The sequence below is a fragment of the Schistocerca americana genome, chromosome 2 (assembly GCF_021461395.2).
Source record: "Schistocerca americana isolate TAMUIC-IGC-003095 chromosome 2, iqSchAmer2.1, whole genome shotgun sequence".
Taxonomy (NCBI): Eukaryota; Metazoa; Arthropoda; class Insecta; order Orthoptera; family Acrididae; genus Schistocerca; species Schistocerca americana.
This window is the reverse complement of record NC_060120.1, coordinates 573308188-573329458: the sequence shown is the minus strand read 5'-3', so window position 1 is coordinate 573329458 and position 21271 is coordinate 573308188. Positions and strand designations below refer to the sequence as shown.

General features: G+C 39.9%; 1 protein-coding gene across 1 annotated transcript in view; it reads right to left on the bottom strand.

Annotated features, from left to right (window-relative positions):
- LOC124594191 (cytoplasmic dynein 2 heavy chain 1) overlaps positions 1-21271 on the bottom strand; it is a 786854-nt gene that overhangs the window by 571549 nt on the left and 194034 nt on the right. Inside the window, exons 16-17 of the mRNA XM_047132551.1 lie at positions 10128-10374; positions 1099-1248 (exon numbers count right to left, since the gene is read on the bottom strand). Coding sequence (XP_046988507.1) covers positions 1099-1248; positions 10128-10374 — 397 coding nt within the window. The remainder of the gene's footprint in view (positions 1-1098; positions 1249-10127; positions 10375-21271) is intronic.

Below are 21271 nucleotides of genomic sequence, written 5' to 3'. Positions count from 1 at the left end.
AGATGCAAGACCTGCCCCATACATCCTCCCACCACCATTTACTCCAGTCCAATCACAAACATCACCTACCCTATCAAAGGCAAGGCTACCTGTGATACCAGTCATGTAAACTACAAGCTAAGCTGCAACTACTGTGCTGCATTCTACTTGGTCATGACAACCAATAAGCTGTCTGTCCGCATGAATGGCCACTGACAAACTGTGGCCAAGAAACAAGTTGGGGCACCCTGTTGCAGAGCACACTGCCCATCACGACATCCTTCATTTCAATGACTGCTTCACAGCCTGTGCCATAAGGATCCTGCACACCAACGCCAGCTTTTCTTAATTGAGCAGGTGGGAATTTTCCCTGCAGTATACCCTATGTTCCCCTAACCCTCCTGGCCTCAACCTTTGTTAGTCGTGGTCCTCATCCAGTCCCTTCCCTGTTCCCATTCCAGCACTACAAAGCCCTCACTCCACCATCGCACTCAGTCTCTATACTTCTCTTCTTTCCAATACCCCCCCCCCCTCCACGCCCACCTCTCCCCTGCCCACCATGTAACCTTCCAACTGTACATAGCTGCTCTACCCTCTCTCCACCTCGGCCCTGCGCATTCCCCAGTAGCACTACTTCACTGTCCCCACCCCTATCATACTATCCCTCCCCGCCCCACCCCTGCCTCTTCCTTAACCCCATCCAGTGGCCACTCCCATCATGCGCTGGTGCTGGTGCTCGCAGTGTTGCTTCAGTTGCCAGAGACTACAGTCATGTATGTGTGAGTTGCATTTGTGTGTGTGTGTGTGTGTGTGTGTGTGTGTGTGTGTGTGTGTGTGTTTTGTCTATTTTTGATGAAGGACTTGGCGGCCAAAAGCTTATCTGTGATCATCTTTTGTTGTCCTATCTGCGACTCAGCATCTCTGCTATACGGTGAGTAGCAACTTTCCTTTTTATAATAAAATAATCATTATACTTTTTGTATTGCAGTTTGCACTACATGCATGTTCATTTCAGTTAGCTGCTTTACTTTATGTGTCTTTAATACCTCTCTGCCTTTAAATTTACTTATGAATTTCAGATTTTTATGTGTCACAAAAAATAATGATATATAAGAATACCTGCTTTTCTATGAGGAATTGATGATTATCTAAAATGAATTGAAAATTTGCCCATTCAGAAGCAGTTTGATTCATTTCTTCTATCCTTTCTTTCGTCCATACAGCAAGAACTTTATTCTTCTTTTTTGATTCTTCATACAATTCTATCATCTGGAAAATAAAGCAATTATGTTACTATGTTATCTTTACACACACACACACACACACACACACACACACACACACACTTTCACTGCAAAATCCCTTATTAAAAGATGGAACAAAGTGTGGCCTTATTAAAAGATGCAATGTAATGTCTAAATGTTCAGAGCCTACAACAGAAGCGATGTGGGAGCACTGGGCCCCACCAGCCTGCAACCACACCAGTCACCCTACCAAGTGCCACCAGTGGCATGGGGTCAAGAGTTATGGGGTGGGCTAACTGTGTAGTTACTTTTGTGAGGCCAGAAAAACCAGTGGGTACCTCTTAGTTTAATCATTTCAGACCCTTTGACTACAAATGTGTGCATTATCTTTTAATGTGTCTTAGCTGCATCAGAAATATTTCTCCCCAGTGGAAACCTAATATACACATTTGTGAATGTTAAATCTTTTCATCATGGGCTCCTAACTTCTGGGCATCACTATTAAAATATATCGAGTCAATGTACGAGCACAGCAGCTTGTGACCACCACAATACATGGATGTGGTTGGATTGTTACAGTCCACTGTATAATTTAATATTATTGTTGTTATTTTGCATGATAGTTAGCAAATGACCAGTTAACTTATTACAACAGTGAATATTTTAAAATTAGTTATTTTGGTTCATAAAAAGAAGGCAAATGCAAAAACTGTAATTTTGATAATGGGTATTTTTACATAAATCTTGCGTCAAAAATCATTAAAAAATCACCTAGAGCATTACAGCATGAAGAAAAAATTTCCTTCATACAGTAAAAATTCAGGTCTGAAAGAGCTAAAGGTTATTCTGTAGATGAATGGCTACAACATGTGTGATGACACAGTGTAATTTACTTCAGTGTTCCATCCCTTGTGTTGAATCAATTTTGTTTTACTTACCTAGCCATTGGACTAACAGTAGCAGAAGCCTAGGCAATGTAGGCAATCCAGGTGTCTCATGATTGGACAGAAGGCTGAGTCTGTAAAAATCAGTACGGGTGATGCAATGCAAAATCAGAAACACAAGATGTCACTGGTGAGGAAGCTATTAATCATTGGTTAATCAGGTGGTGCAGTTGATGGCAGACAAAACATCTTCAGTGGGAGACGAAGAATTACAGTTGTCGAACTTACAGAGTCTAGGGGTGGATACAGCTGTGGTGAACATCCTTACTCCATTTTTCAGTAGATGATGTGAGCATGTGTTATCATTTATAGAGGACCTTGTGTTATCGAATGACATAGGGGGTTGGTCAGACAAACAGTTGTTGCAGACACAAAAATTGCGCTTGTCAGGAAGCAAAATCATCTGTAGATTGCGTGGAGCCACTAAACAAGCAGAAACTTTTGAGCAACTCTAACAGGGATTGGTACAGGGATAAAGGAAGCAAAATAGCATGCAATTTGTCCATGCACAATTGAGTGGCATTTCTAAGAGGCCTAACGTAACCACGCAGGATTTTTTGATAGAATTAGGAACCTTAATGTACACGCATATGGGTTAACATTTCATGGGGAGGTAAGTAAGGAGTTACTACAGGAAGCTGATCAAACAGCATTTGATCCTTTCCTGAGGGGCTCGGCACCAGAGATGTCTAGGAGGGTGTGCACTGGTGCACTCAGGGATCTCCATGGAGCGGTTAGGCTGCCATTACAATTTGAGGAGATTGATGTTTCGATGGCGGTAAGATCAGAAAATGTATTTCTGTCAAATATTAGATTTTTTAATTGTCAGCATACAGAGCATGTGTGAAGCAAATGATGCTAGCCAGGGAGTAATAGGAATGGAATGAATTATGACAAAAAGGGTAGTACGGATCAGCAGCAGTGGAAAAGAAATAAAGGCAGGGTTTGTCCCGGGGGTGAGGGGTGTAAATAAGCACCTACTGAACTTAAAAATGAACCAAAGACTTGAAAAAAGGCACTACTAGTAAAAGTAAATGCAGTGAAAATGGACATGTGGAATGTGCCATATTGGACTTAACAGCTGATAGAACGTATAAGGTATTGTTGGACACAGGGGCACATATGTTGGTGGCTTCAAGAGAGTCGTTTGATATGAGGCAATGGAACCCACCACATTATGAGTTGCTTGGGGTAGGGGATAGTGATATACAACCACTCGGGTCAATAATGATGAATTTTTAATTGAAGGCAACTAAGTATAGAAGTGGTATCTCATGTAAGTGAGAGATATAATATGATTCTAGGGTTAGACTTTCAGGATGGAGCTTAGTGGGAAAATATTCTGGCTGGGGAAGCTATTGTCAATGTCAATCTGTCATTAGGACTGTTGCAAAATGCAATCCAGGTAAATGGTAAACTATGACACTGAGAATTAATTTCCATGACTGTGTGTGAAGCGGCATCAGGAAGTTGATATGAATGAATGTGGAACCTGACTTACCAGTAGGTATGTTGTATGTGGTGGAACTGTTAGGAGATAGTGAAGTATTAGATGCAGCATGTTGTTTAGTGAAGCAAAGCATCATACGCTTACAAGAGAGGGCTGCAGTTAAGGTAGTACCTGTCACTGTGGATAATTTTAATTGTTAAAGGAAACATTGGTGGTGATGTTAGATTTTCTATAGGAGGAGAATTGCTGCACAGAAGGTTTAGGCTATAAAATGGCACAGAATATTGCTAAGATTGCATTTCGTGAAAAGATGAAGCACAGATGGAAAATCTGTTGTTAGAATTTCAGGACTTGTTCTCTCCATGACGACCACTGCCTGCAGTATCCGTCACACAGCACAGGATCCTGATAGAGGACGAAGCACTGGTGTACTGGGGGCTGCACTGAGTACCTCAGTTTCTGCAGTCAATTCTAGAAGAGTTTACTAATCAACACTATTTTAGAAGAGTTTACTAATCAACAGTAGGCCAACGGCATAATAGAAGAGAGTAGTAGCCCCGGTGGGCAGGAATTGTAACTGCACCAAAGAAATCTATGGATTGTTTGAGGAAACATCGATTCTGTTGCTATTATCACCACTAAATAGAAAGACTACAACAGATGCCTAACCAGTTCCAAATATCACACAGATGCTTGACAATCTTGGGTGGTGTTGGTACTTCCCAACAACAGACTTGAAGAGGGGGTACCAACAGTTAGAAATAGCTGAAGAGGACAGAGCCAAGACTGTGTTTTCAGCACCTTGGAGACATTATCAGTACAAAAGCAAGCACCAGCAACATTCCAGACAACATTCCAGCATTTACTGGACAGGGTGTTGAAAGGATTGAAGCCTCATCAATGTCTAGTATATCTAGATGATATAACCATACTTTCACAGGAGTTGCATGTCTCACATTAAGTACAGAAAAGATTCACTTTGCATTGCAAGAAGTAAATTAATTGGGTCACATAATTAGTAAGGATTGAGCGAGGACTTGTAAAACCTATTTTTGACCTTTTTTTGTATGTGTACTGATATTTCTATGTCAATTTGTAGTATTGCTTGTGTAGAATGCTGTATCTGTCATGAAAATTCTTTGACAGAGTATACATATTACAGTTATGTGAACTTTTGAATGATGTTGTTTAAATTGTGCTTATGAATTTAAATAACTACAGGAATGATTGTTATATAATGTACTTTAAATGACTTGGCCCATTGTTAGGGAGCATAGGGTTGAATGTAAAAGATGTGGAGAAGCCTCGCAGCTACGGAAGTAGCCTGGCGGAGTGGAAGAGGTGTGATTGGCACGCAAGTGGCAACTCATCCTGGGCTCAGCAGTGCTTGGTTAACATCTTGCTAGCAGTAGTGGATAATTTTGGCTCATATTCTTAGAGTTTTCAGGCCAGAGGAGCTTAAGAGCAGTATTTATGGGCCTCAGTTGCTGCATTTGGTGATACCATTATCACAGCATGGTTTTTGGCCCTGTAAAAATATAATTCCAATGCCAATAAGATCAGTAATAGGGCAAGGTCAATAGTACTGCCATGATTGCATCACCACCAGGTTAACAGCCACTGCGAATTATGCTGCCACTACCATCAGTCTTGAACTAATTGTTTATATTTGGCACTCTGTAAATGGACCAGGTATTTGCGAAATTTGGTTGATTTTAATAATAATCGTGGTGTTGCTAAAAACTCTATCTTACACTCATGGCTATCCCAAATCACAAACCTGGACAGGAATCCTATACTAGTGAATTTAATTCTGAGTGTCCCAGTTTATTATGGAAAGACTCACTTGGCAGCTGTAAAAATAGTTATGATTGCTTTCTAATGTGTGGAGTTATAGAGTTTAAAGTTCAGTTTTATAGTTTTGAGAAGTACTCCACTTACAGTGCATTTTTAGACAAAATCTGCGGTCATTTCCTTAAATAATTTGCCTTATTTGAAAAGCTTCCTGAAAATAGTAACATTAATCTGTAATGAAAAAAGATTATTAATAGTTGCAATAATGCACTTTGATCAGAATTACTAAGTTTATCAGTGTTCATTTCATGAAAAAGTGTTTTAATTAATGTTGTGTAGGCATCTGTACAGCCAAATATATTTTGAGTAGGTTAAACGACTGCTTATCAAACCACATTTGTTAAAGAGTTACAGTTTGTTGTTCTTTACATAATTAATGATGTAGCAAAGCAAAGGCTCCTTCACAGCCTGTGTAGTTAGATTTGCATTTTGTTTAATTACTTCAAACCGAGTTTAAGAAAGATATATTTACTGTATTACCTATTCTAATGCAAGTTGGTTAATGTACAGGCATAGAGATCCTGTACTAAGCAATGATGTTATAGAATATGATAATTAACAGAGTCCCTGATTTAAATCAGAATCATTTTGTGCTCTTGCCTATTTAGTATTACTACAAGTTTCGTGTGTGTTGGTACCTGGTTCTATAAACTGTTGAATCTAGTTCATTTAAAAATACATGTTGTTGAGAGGTAGATGTTACTGTTTACTATCTCACTGGCCATTTGTCTGACTTACTAGTCAGTAGCGCATTTATCTGCATGGTTAGGTTACTGTACTTAATGTGAACAGGTATAAAGAAAGAGTTTAGTGTATGTGTGTCAAGGAAGGTTAGGTTAGCCTTAGCACTGCCTTCTTCTTTATTGCACTGTTTGACACAAGAATACCTACTTAGGCTGATGACTGATATTAATACGTAATATTACAACTTACTTTTATGCTGGGAGAACATTTGTTTATTTACTATTAGTTATACTCTGCTGGAGTGTTTCGGAAATGAATCCCAGTTTGATTTACTGTTCCATTAGGTTATCTCACAGTCACAACTTTCAAAAATTCCTTGCAGATATATAGCATTAGCACTGATTACCGTTAAAGGTAGGTAAGCAGTGTTACCGTTGCACTTGGTACCACTTGACAGGACATTTATTGTTTTTGATCATAAAATACAGTAAGTATCTAGTGAAAAACTAGTGTGGTTCGAGCAGTATATGTCCAATGGCGTGTGAGTGCACTGATCCAGTAGAGTGAACAAAAATAGATGTTGCATACAAAAGTAAATTGTAATATACATTCAGAATGGACAAAATTGCGAATGCAGTAAGTACACTGAATGAAAGAAAAAAAACAGTGCCGGACAACATGGGAAATGCTGCCAGCAGATGTAGTAGTTCATGCAAGCAGATAAGAGGAGGTGCTAGTGATAGGCAGCTAGCCAATACGCAATATCACGAATGTGTAAATGAATAGATCGAGATGTTGAGACCATCCCAAACCAAACAATAAAACATAGAGGATGCAAATGATGAGGACTTTGCAGAAGTTAGCAGTTATGTGAACAAGTCAGTTGACATGTTTGATTCACCACAAATAAAGAAAGAGCTGAAAGAAGCATATGAGGTAGAGCCAGAGCACGAAAATTCAGTAGAACAAGGAAATACACAACCATTGACTGTGACTGACTATTTAAAAATATTGTCCGATCAAATGAAAACGCAAAATATGTTGTCAGATCTAATGAAAACGCAAATCAGCACCCTTGACAACCGAAGTTAGCAATCTTGAAAGCCAGCTTAAAACACAGGTTAGTGATCTCAAAAGTCAAATGAAATTTAATAACACTAAATTAAGTCAACAGATTGAACAGGTAGACCAAAAAGTAGGTACTTTAAGTTCTGTTGTCACTTAAATGAAAAATGAAATTAATTTCATAAATCAAAACTGGCTAATATGCAGGAACAAATTAATGATATTAATGAAAGATTTGACGTTGATGTGCTTGATTTCTCTTCGGGTAACTGAAGACTACATTATGTGTCTAAATCTGAGTCTTTCTGCCCCCACATTTCTTTGTAAATCTGAGTCTTTCTGCCCCCACATTTCTTTGCAAACTGTTGACAAAGTACTCGCTGTATCTGACAGTAACAGTTAATATATGTTCTCATACCTGCTTTGCTTTTTTCTCTGTCACCTAGTTTGGTGGGTTGCTGCCCCACTTATTTATTCTGAGACCTACTCCCCACTTAACTTTGGTTTCAGCTCATTTTGTCCCTCATCTTGGAGCCCACAGGCTCAGATGTTGAAAGAATTCACTTTTCTTAGAATGTACATATAAAATGTTTACATTTCTCATACATTTCTCTCAAGGTCAGCTGTTAACTTCAGAAATGGCACTTCCTATAAAATGTTATATCTCCAATTTTGGAATTTTGTAGTTATTTATTCACTGCTCTCAACTGTTAATTACAACTCTACTTTTGTGTTGAGGTATGTCTTTAAATCAAAATGTTTGACTGCTGCAATTATTGATGGCATTCTTGACATACTACTTGAGAAATCTGCAACAAGAGCAATCACACAGGCAGCCTGCACTAATTATTTTAAACTTCACTTTAAAAATAACAATTTCTTCTTCACATATTACGATGAATGGATATCAGGAGGGAGGACTGTTATGCCTGAATCCTATTTTCCTTTTCAGCTCTGACTGAGACTGGCTCAAAATGAGAACATTTCTCTTCTCCACTCATAAACCAATCATCATCACACAAACAGACAGTGAAATTTTGTAATGAAGGGATTTGGATCACTTGTGGCAATTCTGTGGCATAAAGTAAGAGATAACTACAAGATTAATATGTAAAAGGTTAGAAGAAGCATCAAAAATTTTATACCAGTTGTATATGAACACAGATTTAGCTGACGCTGTTTACAATTATTTACATCAACCTACTTGTGATCCCACTCTTCATGAAAAGAGAATTCAATATAGTGAAAATCTTGGAGGGCTGTCGAATTTTAAAGCGAGCATGGGTTTGCTAAAACACTTAAAGTCAATACATGATATTCATGAACTTCAAATACAGGAAGAAAAACTGCCTGCTGATTCTTTCAAAATCATACTCTGGAATGAATTGAGGGAAGAAGATTATGCTCTCAAAAATGTTTACAATGCTGATGAAACTGGGCTCAATTGAAAATCTTTGCCAAGAAAAACTCTCCCTTCACATTGTGAATTACCAGCATCTGGTCCTAAAATAAGGAAGGATCATATTAATGCTTTAGCTTCTGCTAATTCATCTGGTAGCCACTGACAGTCAATGCTCATCATTGGTGAAAGTAAGAAAATGTTGTTTCAAATTCATTAATATGTTTGCAATACCTATTGTTCACACCTCACAAAAGAGCACCTTGAGGGACAGTATGATTTTCATGGAATGGCTTATGGAAGCCTTTGTATCCTCTGAAAAAGCTCATCACTTAAAAAATAGCAAAAGGGAGTAAATATTACTGTTCCACTGTTCCCTGACAAAGCACTAACTCATCCATAATGTGATATCTTAAACAAAAAGGATTAATTCATTAAATTGATACTTCTTCCACATATCATAATCTCCTTCTTACAGCGAATGGATCAAGATGTTATTGAGACTTTCAAATAGTGTCGCAGAAAGGAACTGTTATGCAAGCTATTGTTAGAAAGCGGGAGGGAGAAGAAAGTCTATTACAAAATCATTAAAAAAATATTGATTTGAAAGACAATTCCCAAATGACCAGGGCAACATAGGATACTATAGATGAACAGAATTTGAAAAGTTCCTGCAGTAAAATTTGGGTATGGTGGAAAGTTCTCAAAGTCTAGCTGAAAATGATGAACAGAATGACCTGTCCAAAATGCTTACTATCCTAAAAGAAGTCAGTTGCCATCAGTGTGATGAAGAAGACATTCAAGAATGGATGAGCATTGACAATGCAATCTAGGGTACCAAACCGTACAGGATAGCGAAATTGTAAACCTCATCACTGATAAAGCTGATGCTGCCAGCATCTCATCAACAAGTGGTCTTGAAAATGAAGATGGAAATATATTGGCTGCTTCTGAAGCAATTACATGTTTAGATACTGCCTTATGATTGTTTGAAGCTTGAGATAAAAGTAGCTAGTATCAGATAGCAGTCCTGAAAAAATTTTGTGACTTAGCTGCTCGTAAGTGGATAGGCTCACTCAGGCAGGCAAAAATTAAGGATTTTTTAAAACATCACCAGCAACTCTATACATATGTATTGTACATGCAAAATGGATATGTATTACGTTTTTTTTTTTTTTTTTTTTTTTTTTGTTTTTTTTTTTTTTTTTTTTTTTTTATACTAGGCTGTAATACGTACATTCCTACTGTCTTTGCCTTTGTAAAAATAAGAAAGATTCATGTCATTATAAATATAAGTACTTTTTACTGATAAATTGGTAAATAAACAAGTATAGTTCGATTATCCAAATAAAGTGGTTTCCCAAAACCTATGTCACCAGTCAGTCTGGATAAGTGATGTTCTTCTGTACATTATTCATATCTCACTTGAAATTTAGACAAAGCATAAAACAAATACAAGAATAAAATTTAAAATGCAAACAGAAGTCAAACCACTAAGACTAAACAACCTGTGGTGCTGATTCCTTTATTTCTGCATGTATTCTTGTAGCATCAGCAATCTCATCAATGGATTGTGGCTGTTTTCCAAGAGCAGCTACTGATTCAGAAGCAAACTTCTGGATTTTAGCAGCATCTGTCAGTATAGATACTTGCAAAGAGGCTACTAGGGCATCCCAGTAACGGCGATTATGTAGTTCTAATTCAGAGCAAAGAGCCTTAACACTTACAGAGAAACATCCAACTTTCTCCTCTGTTCTGTGAAATTAAACAAAACAATAAAAATCATTGCTGTAGAATTGTTTTTCAGATAATAATGATTTAATTTTGGTTGTGACAGTGGAAAATCACAATTGAAAGAAAATAATTATGGAAAGGATGGACAACTCCCCTCACATTAACTCTAGCACCACTAGGGTGGAGGGGGGGGGGGGGGCAAAAATTGCCCTTAGTATTTATTTTCTCATTAAAATATTTCTCAATATGGCAGAAAGAAATGCAGTTTCTGACTGTTGGTACGGCTGTATTGTGTTGCCATTGTTGTTTTGAAGTAAATCTCCCTTGTTCTTCTAACAGTTCTTTCTAATAAATTGGAGGTTTGTCACAGATGAATAGGTGTCAGCTATAATAAATGAAGCAAGTGAAGGTGACGAAAGTGATCCAGAAGAAGATGATACAGTTGTGACACACAATAGTGACACATCAATTGAAAATGAGTCAAGTTCATGGAGTTCATCACTGATGAACAGCATGCAGCTGCTTCCAGCATCACTGTTATAGAAAAAAGCGGTAGGGAATATATTACTGCACCTCCAAGGCGAGTGCACAGGTCAGTACAAAATATAGAGAATTTTCATGAAGGTTTGACTCATGAAGGCTTGACCACTAGTGCGACAGAATCTTTCAAAAAGTTTATAACTCCCGAAATAATGAACATTATCGTGGACTATACAAACCAAGAAGCTCGTAATAAGAACTTAAAACTTACAACCACAGAAGAAATGTACACCTTCATTGGTATTTGGGTACTCATAGGCACAAATAATGACACTACACTGCCTGTTGAGGGCTTACAGGGCAAAGTACTGGGAAAGAATATCTACATAGCTACAATGAGTCATATTTGATATGAAGAACTTCTGTCCCTGATTAGATTTGATGATAAAGAAACAAGAACTGAAAGACGAAAGCAGGATAAGTTTTGCCCCCTCCATGAAATTTTCAACAAAATTGATGAAATGTTTATGAAATACTACATACCAAGTGCAGATCTAATGATCGATGAAATGCTCTCCCTATTTCGAGGAAGATCCAGTATGGCAGATTGATTAGGATGTTATCAGATGCACACACCCAGTATGTTCTAAAAATGGAGGTCCACGCAGGGAAGGATGAACGACCTGCTGAGGAACAGAGTGCAAAGGCAGTTGTTAGACGACTAGTGAATCTGCTGGCAGGAAGTTGGAGAAATATGACAACATATTGTTATGATACATCCATAGACCTAGCCAAGGAGTTTTACAATAATGACAAGTTAACTTTGGTGGGAACATTGAAGAGTAACAGAAAACACATACCAGAACAGCTAAAGAAGATGCAGGGTCGAGAGCTATTTTCCTCTAAGTTCTTATTCACAGATCCGAAAACAGGCAACACACCAGTTACTTCAGTTTCATACATCTCCAAACTGAACCCTACTAAGAATCTTCTACTTGTTTCCACACAACACAATGATAACAAGGTGGATGAGTCCCCTGAGGGGGGGGGGGGGGGAGGGGGGAAGAGTTAAACATCAGTCTCTACTACAATGAAACCAAAGGGGGCATAGACAGCATTGATCAAATGATGTGACAACATTCAGTAAAACAAGGGATGAGGAGGTGGCCATTATCTCTCTATTTCACCTTGATAGATATTGCCTGTCTCAATGCTGGAACAATTTTCATGATAACAACCCAAACTGGAATGAGAAGAAGCATAACGTAAGAAGGCTGTATCTGCTAGAATTAGGTCAACAGCTCATTAGGCCACCTGTGGAAGAGAGAGCAAAGAATTTCATGGGTTTACAAAAGCCTATCATCTCTGCAATGGAAAGTGTCCTAGGGAAAACACTGCTCAGCATTACTGCAACTGTTCAATCTGTTGAATTTTATTCCAGAGGAAGGTGTCATATTTTTTTTGAAGAGTAAAAACTCTAAAAAGGAAAAAGACAAGATGATAAAATTGTCTACAGTTTGTTGCAGGTGTTCCAAGTATGTGTGTTCCACTCATTCTGCAAAAACAATCACATGCAAAGTTTGTGAAATTAAAAGTGAAAGTGAGTAGGAAGGAAAAACTCACTTGTAATTTCTGACTTTGATTATCTGTTTTCTTATTTGCAGTTTGCTATTGTACATTCTTTTATGATTTCTTAATATAAGTCTGATGTATAGGAAAGTGTTAGTTTCATGATAAAAATATAATAATATTTCTCACATTCATTACTTTAATTATTGTATTTGTGTATGTTATAATGCTACTGATAACTACTGAAAATGTGTTGCAACCTAGTAAAGAAATTCCTAGTTCATTAAATGATCAAAACAAAACAAACAAACAAAATGTTAAAAAGTGAAAAGAATGTGAGAGCAATTTTTGCCCCCCCCCCCCCCCCCCCCCCAAGACATCCACGTGATAGATCCGAGCCTAGTGGTGCTAGAGTTAATAATAAAATCGCGAGTGGAGTAAAAAGATACTATTTATTTATTTATATTTTTTTGTCCCTGGCATCTTGTTGTGTATAATGTACAAAGATATAGAGCATGGTTCACAGTAACTGTGTGGTGACTGTTTCAATTGTGAATTGTGGTTTATTAGTCTCATAATGTACACAATCTAAATCATTTGATTCAGGTACAGGAGACACGTCAAAATTTTGGTAAAGTTTTACGATATACATACAACACCTGATTTTAACAAATGGTACCATAACAATAATACAATATAAAAATACATATACAATAAAAAACTAACAATAAATTACAACAACTGATTTTAACAAATGGTATCATAATAATAATACAATTTTGAATATAATAGAAAGAAACATTCCACATGGGAAAAATATATTAAAAAAAGATGCTGTGACTTACCGAATGGGAAAGCACTGGTAGATAGACACAATAAAAAATACACAAACACACACACAAATATCAAGCTTTCGCAACCCACGGTTGCTTCATCAGGAAAGAGGGAAGGAGAGGGAAAGACGATAGGATGTGGGTTTTACGGGAGAGGGTAATGGGTCATTCCAATCCAGGGAGCGGAAAGACTTACCTTACGGGGAAAAAGAGACAGGTATACACTCGCGCATATACACACACACACACATATCCATCCGCACATATACAGACACAAGCAGACATATGTAAAGGCAAAGAGTTTCGGCAGAGATGTCAGTCAAGGCAGAAGTACAGAGGCAAAGATGTTGTTGAGTGACAAGTGATGTCCGAGGGGCGGCAACTTGAAATTAGTGGAGGTTGAGGCCAGGTGGGTAACGGGAAGAGAGGATATATTGAAGAGCAAATTCCCATCTCTGGAGTTCTGATAAGTTGGTGTCAGTGGGAAGTATCCAGATAACCCGGATGGTGTAACACTGCGCCAAGATGTGCTTGTTGTGCACAAAGGCATTGTTAGCCACAGGGTGATCCTCATTACCAACAAACGCTGTCTGCCTGTATCCGTTCATGTGAATGGACAGTTTGTTGCTGGTCATTCCCACATAGAAAGCTTCACAGTGAAGGCGGGTCAGTTGGTAAATAACGTGGGTGCTTTCACACGTGGCTCTGCCTTTGATCGTGTACACCGTCCGGGTTACAGGACTGGAGTAGGTGGTGGTGGGAAGGTGCATGGGACAGGTTTTACACTGGGGGCGGTTAAAGGGGTAGGAGCCAGAGGGTAGGGAAGGTGGTTTGGGGATTTCATAGGGATGAACAAAGAGGTTACGAAGGTTAGGTGGACGGCAGAAAGACACTCATGGTGAAGTGGGGAGGATTTCATGAAGGATGGATCTCATTTCGGGGCAGGATTTGAGGAAGTTGTATCCCTGCTGAAGAGCCACATTCAGAGTCTGATCCAGTCCTGGAAAGTATCCTGTCACTAGTGGGGCAGTTTTGGGGTTTTTCTGTTGGGGGGTTCTGGGTTTGAGGGGATGAGGAAATGCTCTGGTTATTTGCTTCTGTACCAGGTCGGGAGGGTAGCTGCGGGATGCGAAAGCTGTTTTCAGGTTGTTGGTGTAATGGTTCAGGGATTAGGGATTGGAGCAGATTCATTTGCCACGAAGACCTAAGCTGTAGAGAAGGGACTGTTTGATATGGAATGGGTGGCAGCCGTCATAAAGGAGGTACTGTAGTTTGTTGGTGGGTTTGATGTGGACGGATGTGTGAAGCTGGCCATTGGACAGATGGAGGTCAACGTCAAGGAAAGTGGCATGGGATTTGGAGTAGGACCAGGTGAATCTGATGGAACAAAAGCAGTTGAGGTTGGAGAGGAAATTCTGGAGTTCTTATTCACTGTGAGTCCAGATCATGAAGATGTCATCAATAAATCTGACCAAACTTTGAGTTGGCAGGCCTGGGTAACCAAGAACGCTTCCTCTAAGCGACCCATAAATAGGTTGGCGTACGAGGAGGCCATCCTGGTACCCATGGCTGTTCCCTTTAATTGTTGGTATGTCTGACCTTCAAAAGTGAAGAAGTTGTGAGTTAGGTTTTAGGTAGGGTGGCAGGGGATCGGCGTGAAAGGAAGTGCTCCATTGCAGGGAGGCTCTGGATGAGCGGGATATTTGTGTATAGGGAAGTGGCATCAATGGTTACAAGGATGGTTTCTGGAGGTAACAGATTGGGTAAGGATTCCAGGCGTTCGAGAAAGTGGTTGGTGTCTTTGATGAAGGATGGGAGACTACATGTAATGGGTTGAAGGTGTTGATCTACGTAGGCAGAGATACTTTCTGTGGGGGCTTCGTAACCAGCTACAATGGGGCGGCCGGGATGTTTGGGTTTATGAATTTTAGGAAGTAGGTAGAAGGTAGGGGTGCGGGGTGTCAGTGGGGTCAGGAGGTTGATGGAGTCAGGTGAAAGGTTTTGGAGGGCACCTAAGGGTCTGAGGATTCTTTGAAGCTCCACCAGGACATCAGGAATGGGATTATCTTGGCAAACTTTGTATGTAGTGTTGTCTGAAAGCTGACGCAGTCCCTCAGTTCAATGAACAATCCAGAGGAGAATTCTCTGTGATTGAAAGAAGAGAAGATTTGGTCACAGAGAGCAAAAAGGGCATCATTAACAGATCTGTGCTTGCGAAACCCATATAGACGTTCATAAAATATCTTTACTCAGAGATCCTAATACACAACTGCAAATGACTTTTTCATTACCTTTAATGTTGCTATAAGAGAGATATTGGCCAATTATTATCATATGCTGTCATCTTTTTTGAAAACTGGGATTACTTTTGACATTTTGAAGAGTTCTGGAAAGCACCTATTGCTTAATGAACTGTTTATTAAGCCATAAAGTGGCCCAACAATTTCTGTGGCAATATTTTTTTTTTTTTATTAAATGGTCAGACAAAGCATCAGTACCAAAAAAGTATGAGTTTCTTGTTCCTCTTATAATGTTTATAACCTCTGCAGCTGATGTTGATGATTTTTAGTGCTATTTCAAAGGTTTTTTGTGGTTTGGTCATTCCTGAAGAAAGGTTGCTTATGTTATTTATGAAATGTGCATTCAACAATTCATTTATTCCTTTAGGATCTGATATTTTTTCCAGTTCTCATTTAGAAAATCAGGCAGTGGTTGTTTAGGCTTTGTTACTGTAGTACCATGACAACTTTCCACACAGCTTTACTTAAGTTGCTAGCGTTTTTAATGTTCTGGTGGATTGAGAGATTTTTGCCTACGATATCACTTTCTGAAGAACATTTTTGTATTTTTTGAATTAGGAAAATTAGGGTCCCTATTTCTTTTACTTTTCATGTACAGTCTTTGCTTAGTTTTAAAGGAGGTGAGTACCCTTGGTATTATCCACTTATTGTATTCAGGTTTCCTGGGGTCTTAAATACATGTTTCTTACGAGAGAAGGCAATATTATAGCAGTGACTCAGACTATCAGCAAAATTCTTAGCCTTCTTATCAGTGTCTTCATCCAGGTAAACATTTTCCCAAGACTGTTGTCTTAAAAAAAATCTTTAAATAATTGTAAACTATCAGGATCATTAATGCACCTCCCATGAATTATTTTAGGTGAAGTGGGCATCGAATTTACTTTATATGGTAGGCTTGCATCAAATAGGAGACCTTGGCAGTAAGAGAGACCATTTGACAAGTCCTCAAGATTTATTACTAGAGTAGAGTAAGGGTTTACAATAACTGTGTCAATGGAAGAAGAGAAAGTGGGAGTTATTCAAGTGGGTTCTTTTACACTATTCTGCACTGAGAATGTTGCTAGCACGTTCCTTAAATCACTGGCTTCATGTGAAGCCACTGCTAAATTTACATTAAAATCAAAGCATACAATTTTTTTTTCCTTTTTGAAATGTAATAATTAATTTCAGATTCCAGATTTTGTAGAAAGTGAGCTATGTTTCCATCTGGTGAACTGTAGCTGCAAATAATGACTGTCTGCTGTTATTTAGTATGTTAGTTATAATTATTTCAGCAGAAGAACAGTTTTTCCACTGTTCCACTAATTAGTTATTATTACAGAAATGTAGGTTTCGTGTTATTAACTCATAGTCTAACATTGCCAGTGAAGACGTTATTGTGCATATTGATACAAACATAAACAAAGCAAAGAATTTGCAGCCTTAAAATAAATTATCTGCCAATAATAAACATACAAAACAATACATTCACAATTATAGGACACTAAAATAAATCCATTTATAATGGAGTACAACTTAACAAAGATGGACTGGGTAGTCAGTCAGGTTCAGCACTGTCAAGGACTGGGGAGTACTGAAGTGTGTCTTAAATACCTGACATTGTCAGCTGGAGAGCAATCAATGAATTCAATATAAAGAAAGCATGTAGGTACACTGAATTACTAGTTTTGACAGGACTGAACTGCCCTGCCATCTTCAGGTCCACAGTATACAGGTTATGAAATCATGCTGTGCGATAAACTGCACGTTTGCTTTTGTACTACCTCCTACCTCTCTTCCCTTTCTCTGCAATAACACACCAACTCCCCCCACCCACCCCCCACCACTGTATCATAGAATGATTTAATTTTGCAGGTACATTCTGCAGCATATGTGGATATGCCTGCTATATGTGTTGCAAATAAAGTTAGCAGCAATGATGTAATAAATTTAAACAACATGACATCAAGCCTTACATGACAGTTTTACTGAATGAGCAGCAAAAATGAACTAAGTGATAAATCTTTTTCCTTTCATCATTTTGTGGGGGTTGTAAGTGAGAAAAAGTATATAAATATAAAGGTTTGAAATTATGTGTCAAGTTTGTTGCAGGTCACTAAGTGCTCTTGTTCTTAAATACTGGATCGCACACATAGTAGCTATACATTATGTAACATACACACAGAGGTGACAAAAGACACGAGATACCTCCCAATATCATGTCAGACGTTCTGCCTTCTGTCTAGCATAGTGCAGCAACTTGATGTGGCGTGGACACGACAAGTTGCTGGAACTCCGCTGGAGAAATATTGAGCCATGCTGCCTCTACAGCCATCCATAATTGTGAAAGTGTTGCTGTTGAAGAATTTTGTGCATGAACTGACCTCTTGATTACATCTCATAAATGTTCAATGGGATTCATATTGGGTGACCTGGGAGGCCAAATCATTCGCTTAAATTGTCCAGAATGTTCTTCAAACCAATCGCCAACAATTGTTGCCTGGTGACATGGCATATTGTCATCCGCAAAAATTCCATCATTGTTGGGGAGCAAGAAGTCCATGAACAGCTGCAAGTGGTCTCCAAGTAGCTGAACATAACACGTGTTGTGATCATAGTTCGTAGTAAGGAGGTGATATATTAAAATGTCAGTCAGTTGTACTGCAAGAACAGTGAAAATGTATGAGGATTGCCCAGAAAGTAACACACTACATTATTTTTCTTCAACAATTCTTTATTGAACATAATGAGAATTACGCACATTGAAGAATGGTGTTTTATCTACACACCCCATTTTTCCACATGCAGTAATCTCCGTCCCGTTCTACGGCCTTCCTCCAGCGCAACACCGGCACGTGTATGCCCTGTCAGTACCAATCTTTGTCCTGGTGGCAGAGCCAGGGCTTCACTGTGTGAACCACCTCCTCATTGTACTCAAAATGTCTTCCACGAATGGCATTCTTCAATGGCCCAAACAAGTGACTGTCTGAGGGGGCTAGGTCAGGACTGTAGGGTGGATAAAGTAACGATGTCCAACCCTGTTTTGCGATGTGTTCAGCAGTCCTCAGACTTGTGTGGTGACGAGCATTATCGTGTTGCAGCAAAACATCTCCCGCATTGCTGTGGCACTGAAGTCACCAGAAACGCATCTTGTGATCTTGTGTTTTGTTAATGTGTTGACATATGCTTCTGAATTAATGGTACCACCTCTTGGTACCACATCAATCAGGATCACACCTTCACAGTCCCAGAACATGGTGATCATTACCTTATTGGTGGAAACTGTTGCTCTGGATTTTTTTCTTCTGTGGGGAGTGGGAATGGCACCATTCCATTAACTGTCGTTTTGTTTCGGGATCAAAATGGTGGACCCAGGTTTCGTCACCCGTCACAATTTGGAAAGAAGGCCTCGCCCTCGGCTTCAAAATGTTGCAAAAAATAAAGGCAAATATTTTTTCTGTGGAATCTGTGATCCACCATTAGACACCATGGGACACATCTTGCACACACTTTTGAATATCCAAGAGTGTGGATAATTGCATCTACACTCCCACTGCTACTTGACAGGAGCAGCACCAACTGCCAAGTCATAATGCATCTGTCGTTGTGAATGACAACATCAGCTCGCTGCAACATGTCAGGTGTGACAACCATGGATGGTCTCAACCACTGCAAATCATGGAGCTCTGCCAAACTGCGTTCTGATGACCTCACCCTCCGTGCCCAGCGACGGGCTGTACTTCTGTCAAGACCAGATGCTCCATAGACCTTCCACAAATGTTTGTGAACATTCCCCACAGTTTCTTTCTGTGCAGCGAGAAATTCAATGATGGCAAGTTGCTTGTATTGTACATCACCTACGTACGCCATTCTGAAACAGTCCTGCAGCTATGCTATCTGTTGGAAGTGACGGAAACTTGGTGTGCTCAGCAGGAGACTTCAGATGTTACATATGTAATGTCTTGCATCTGTATCATTAGTTTTTGGTGCTGAGAAAAAAAAAATGAGGTGCATTGCTTTCTGGGCAACCCTCAAAGTATGTGATAAAGTTTTTTCCTTTCATTATTTTGTGTGTGTGTGTGTGTGTGTGTGTGTGTGTGTGTGCATGGGGAGGCGAGGGGGTCAGTGAGAAACAGTTTCATAAATGTGTAAATTTTTTCCAGTTTACTAAGTGCTCTTATTCTGGTCTACACTTCTTTTTTATACCCACCCCCATCACTTTCATAGGTAGGTGGTTTTTACTCCCACAGAGATTCTTTCCAGATCATAAGTGATATATGAAGCAAATTTGGCTGAAATTAGTCGAGTCATTTTGGAAGAGATGTGGAAGATACATTTTTATAATATTTATGCATATTGATTTTCCCATGATTCAATTTTGATGAAGTTATGAAATCAGACAGAGGGATAACAACTGTACATAAGAAGATGGAACTATGATATTAATTTGTTGTTTCCACTCTAAAACACATATTCAAATAAAGTAGTGATATATATAGATGGTTTCAAGAGAAGTCAGTAATAATGAAAAGGCATAAGAAAATACACTCCTGGAAATTGAAATAAGAACACCATGAATTCATTGTCCCAGGAAGGGGAAACTTTATTGACACATTCCTGGGGTCAGATACATCACATGATCACACTGACAGAACCACAGGCACATAGACACAGGCAACAGAGCATGCACAATGTCGGCACTAGTACAGTGTATATCCACCTTTCGCAGCAATGCAGGCTGCTATTCTCCCATGGAGATGATCGTAGAGATGCTGGATGTAGTCCTGTGGAACGGCTTGCCATGCCATTTCCACCTGGCGCCTCAGTTGGACCAGCGTTCGTGCTGGACGTGCAGACCGCGTGAGACGACGCTTCATCCAGTCCCAAACATGCTCAATGGGGGACAGATCCGGAGATCTTGCTGGCCAGGGTAGTTGACTTACACCTTCTAGAGCACGTTGGGTGGCACGGGATACATGCGGACGTGCATTGTCCTGTTGGAACAGCAAGTTCCCTTGCCGGTCTAGGAATGGTAGAACGATGGGTTCGATGACGGTTTGGATGTACCGTGCACTATTCAGTGTCCCCTCGACGATCACCAGTGGTGTACGGCCAGTGTAGGAGATCGCTCCCCACACCATGATGCCGGGTGTTGGCCCTGTGTGCCTCGGTCGTATGCAGTCCTGATTGTGGCGCTCACCTGCACGGCGCCAAACACGCATACGACCATCATTGGCACCAAGGCAGAAGCGACTCTCATCGCTGAAGACGACACGTCTCCATTCGTCCCTCCATTCACGCCTGTCGCGACACCACTGGAGGCGGGCTGCACGATGTCGGGGCGTGAGCGGAAGACGGCCTAACGGTGTGCGGGACCGTAGCCCAGCTTCATGGAGACGGTTGCGAATGGTCCTCGCCGATACCCCAGGAGCAACAGTGTCCCTAATTTGCTGGGAAGTGGCGGTGCGGTCCCCTACGGCACTGCGTAGGATCCTACGGTCTTGGCGTGCATCTGTGCGTCGCTGCGGTCCGGTCCCAGGTCGACGGGCACGTGCAGCTTCCGCCGACCACTGGCGACAACATCGATGTACTGTGGAGACCTCACGCCCCACGTGTTGAGCAATTCGGCGGTACGTCCACCCGGCCTCCCGCATGCCCACTATACGCCCTCGCTCAAAGTCCGTCAACTGCACATACGGTTCACGTCCACGCTGTCGCGGCATGCTACCAGTGTTAAAGACTGCGATGGAGCTCCGT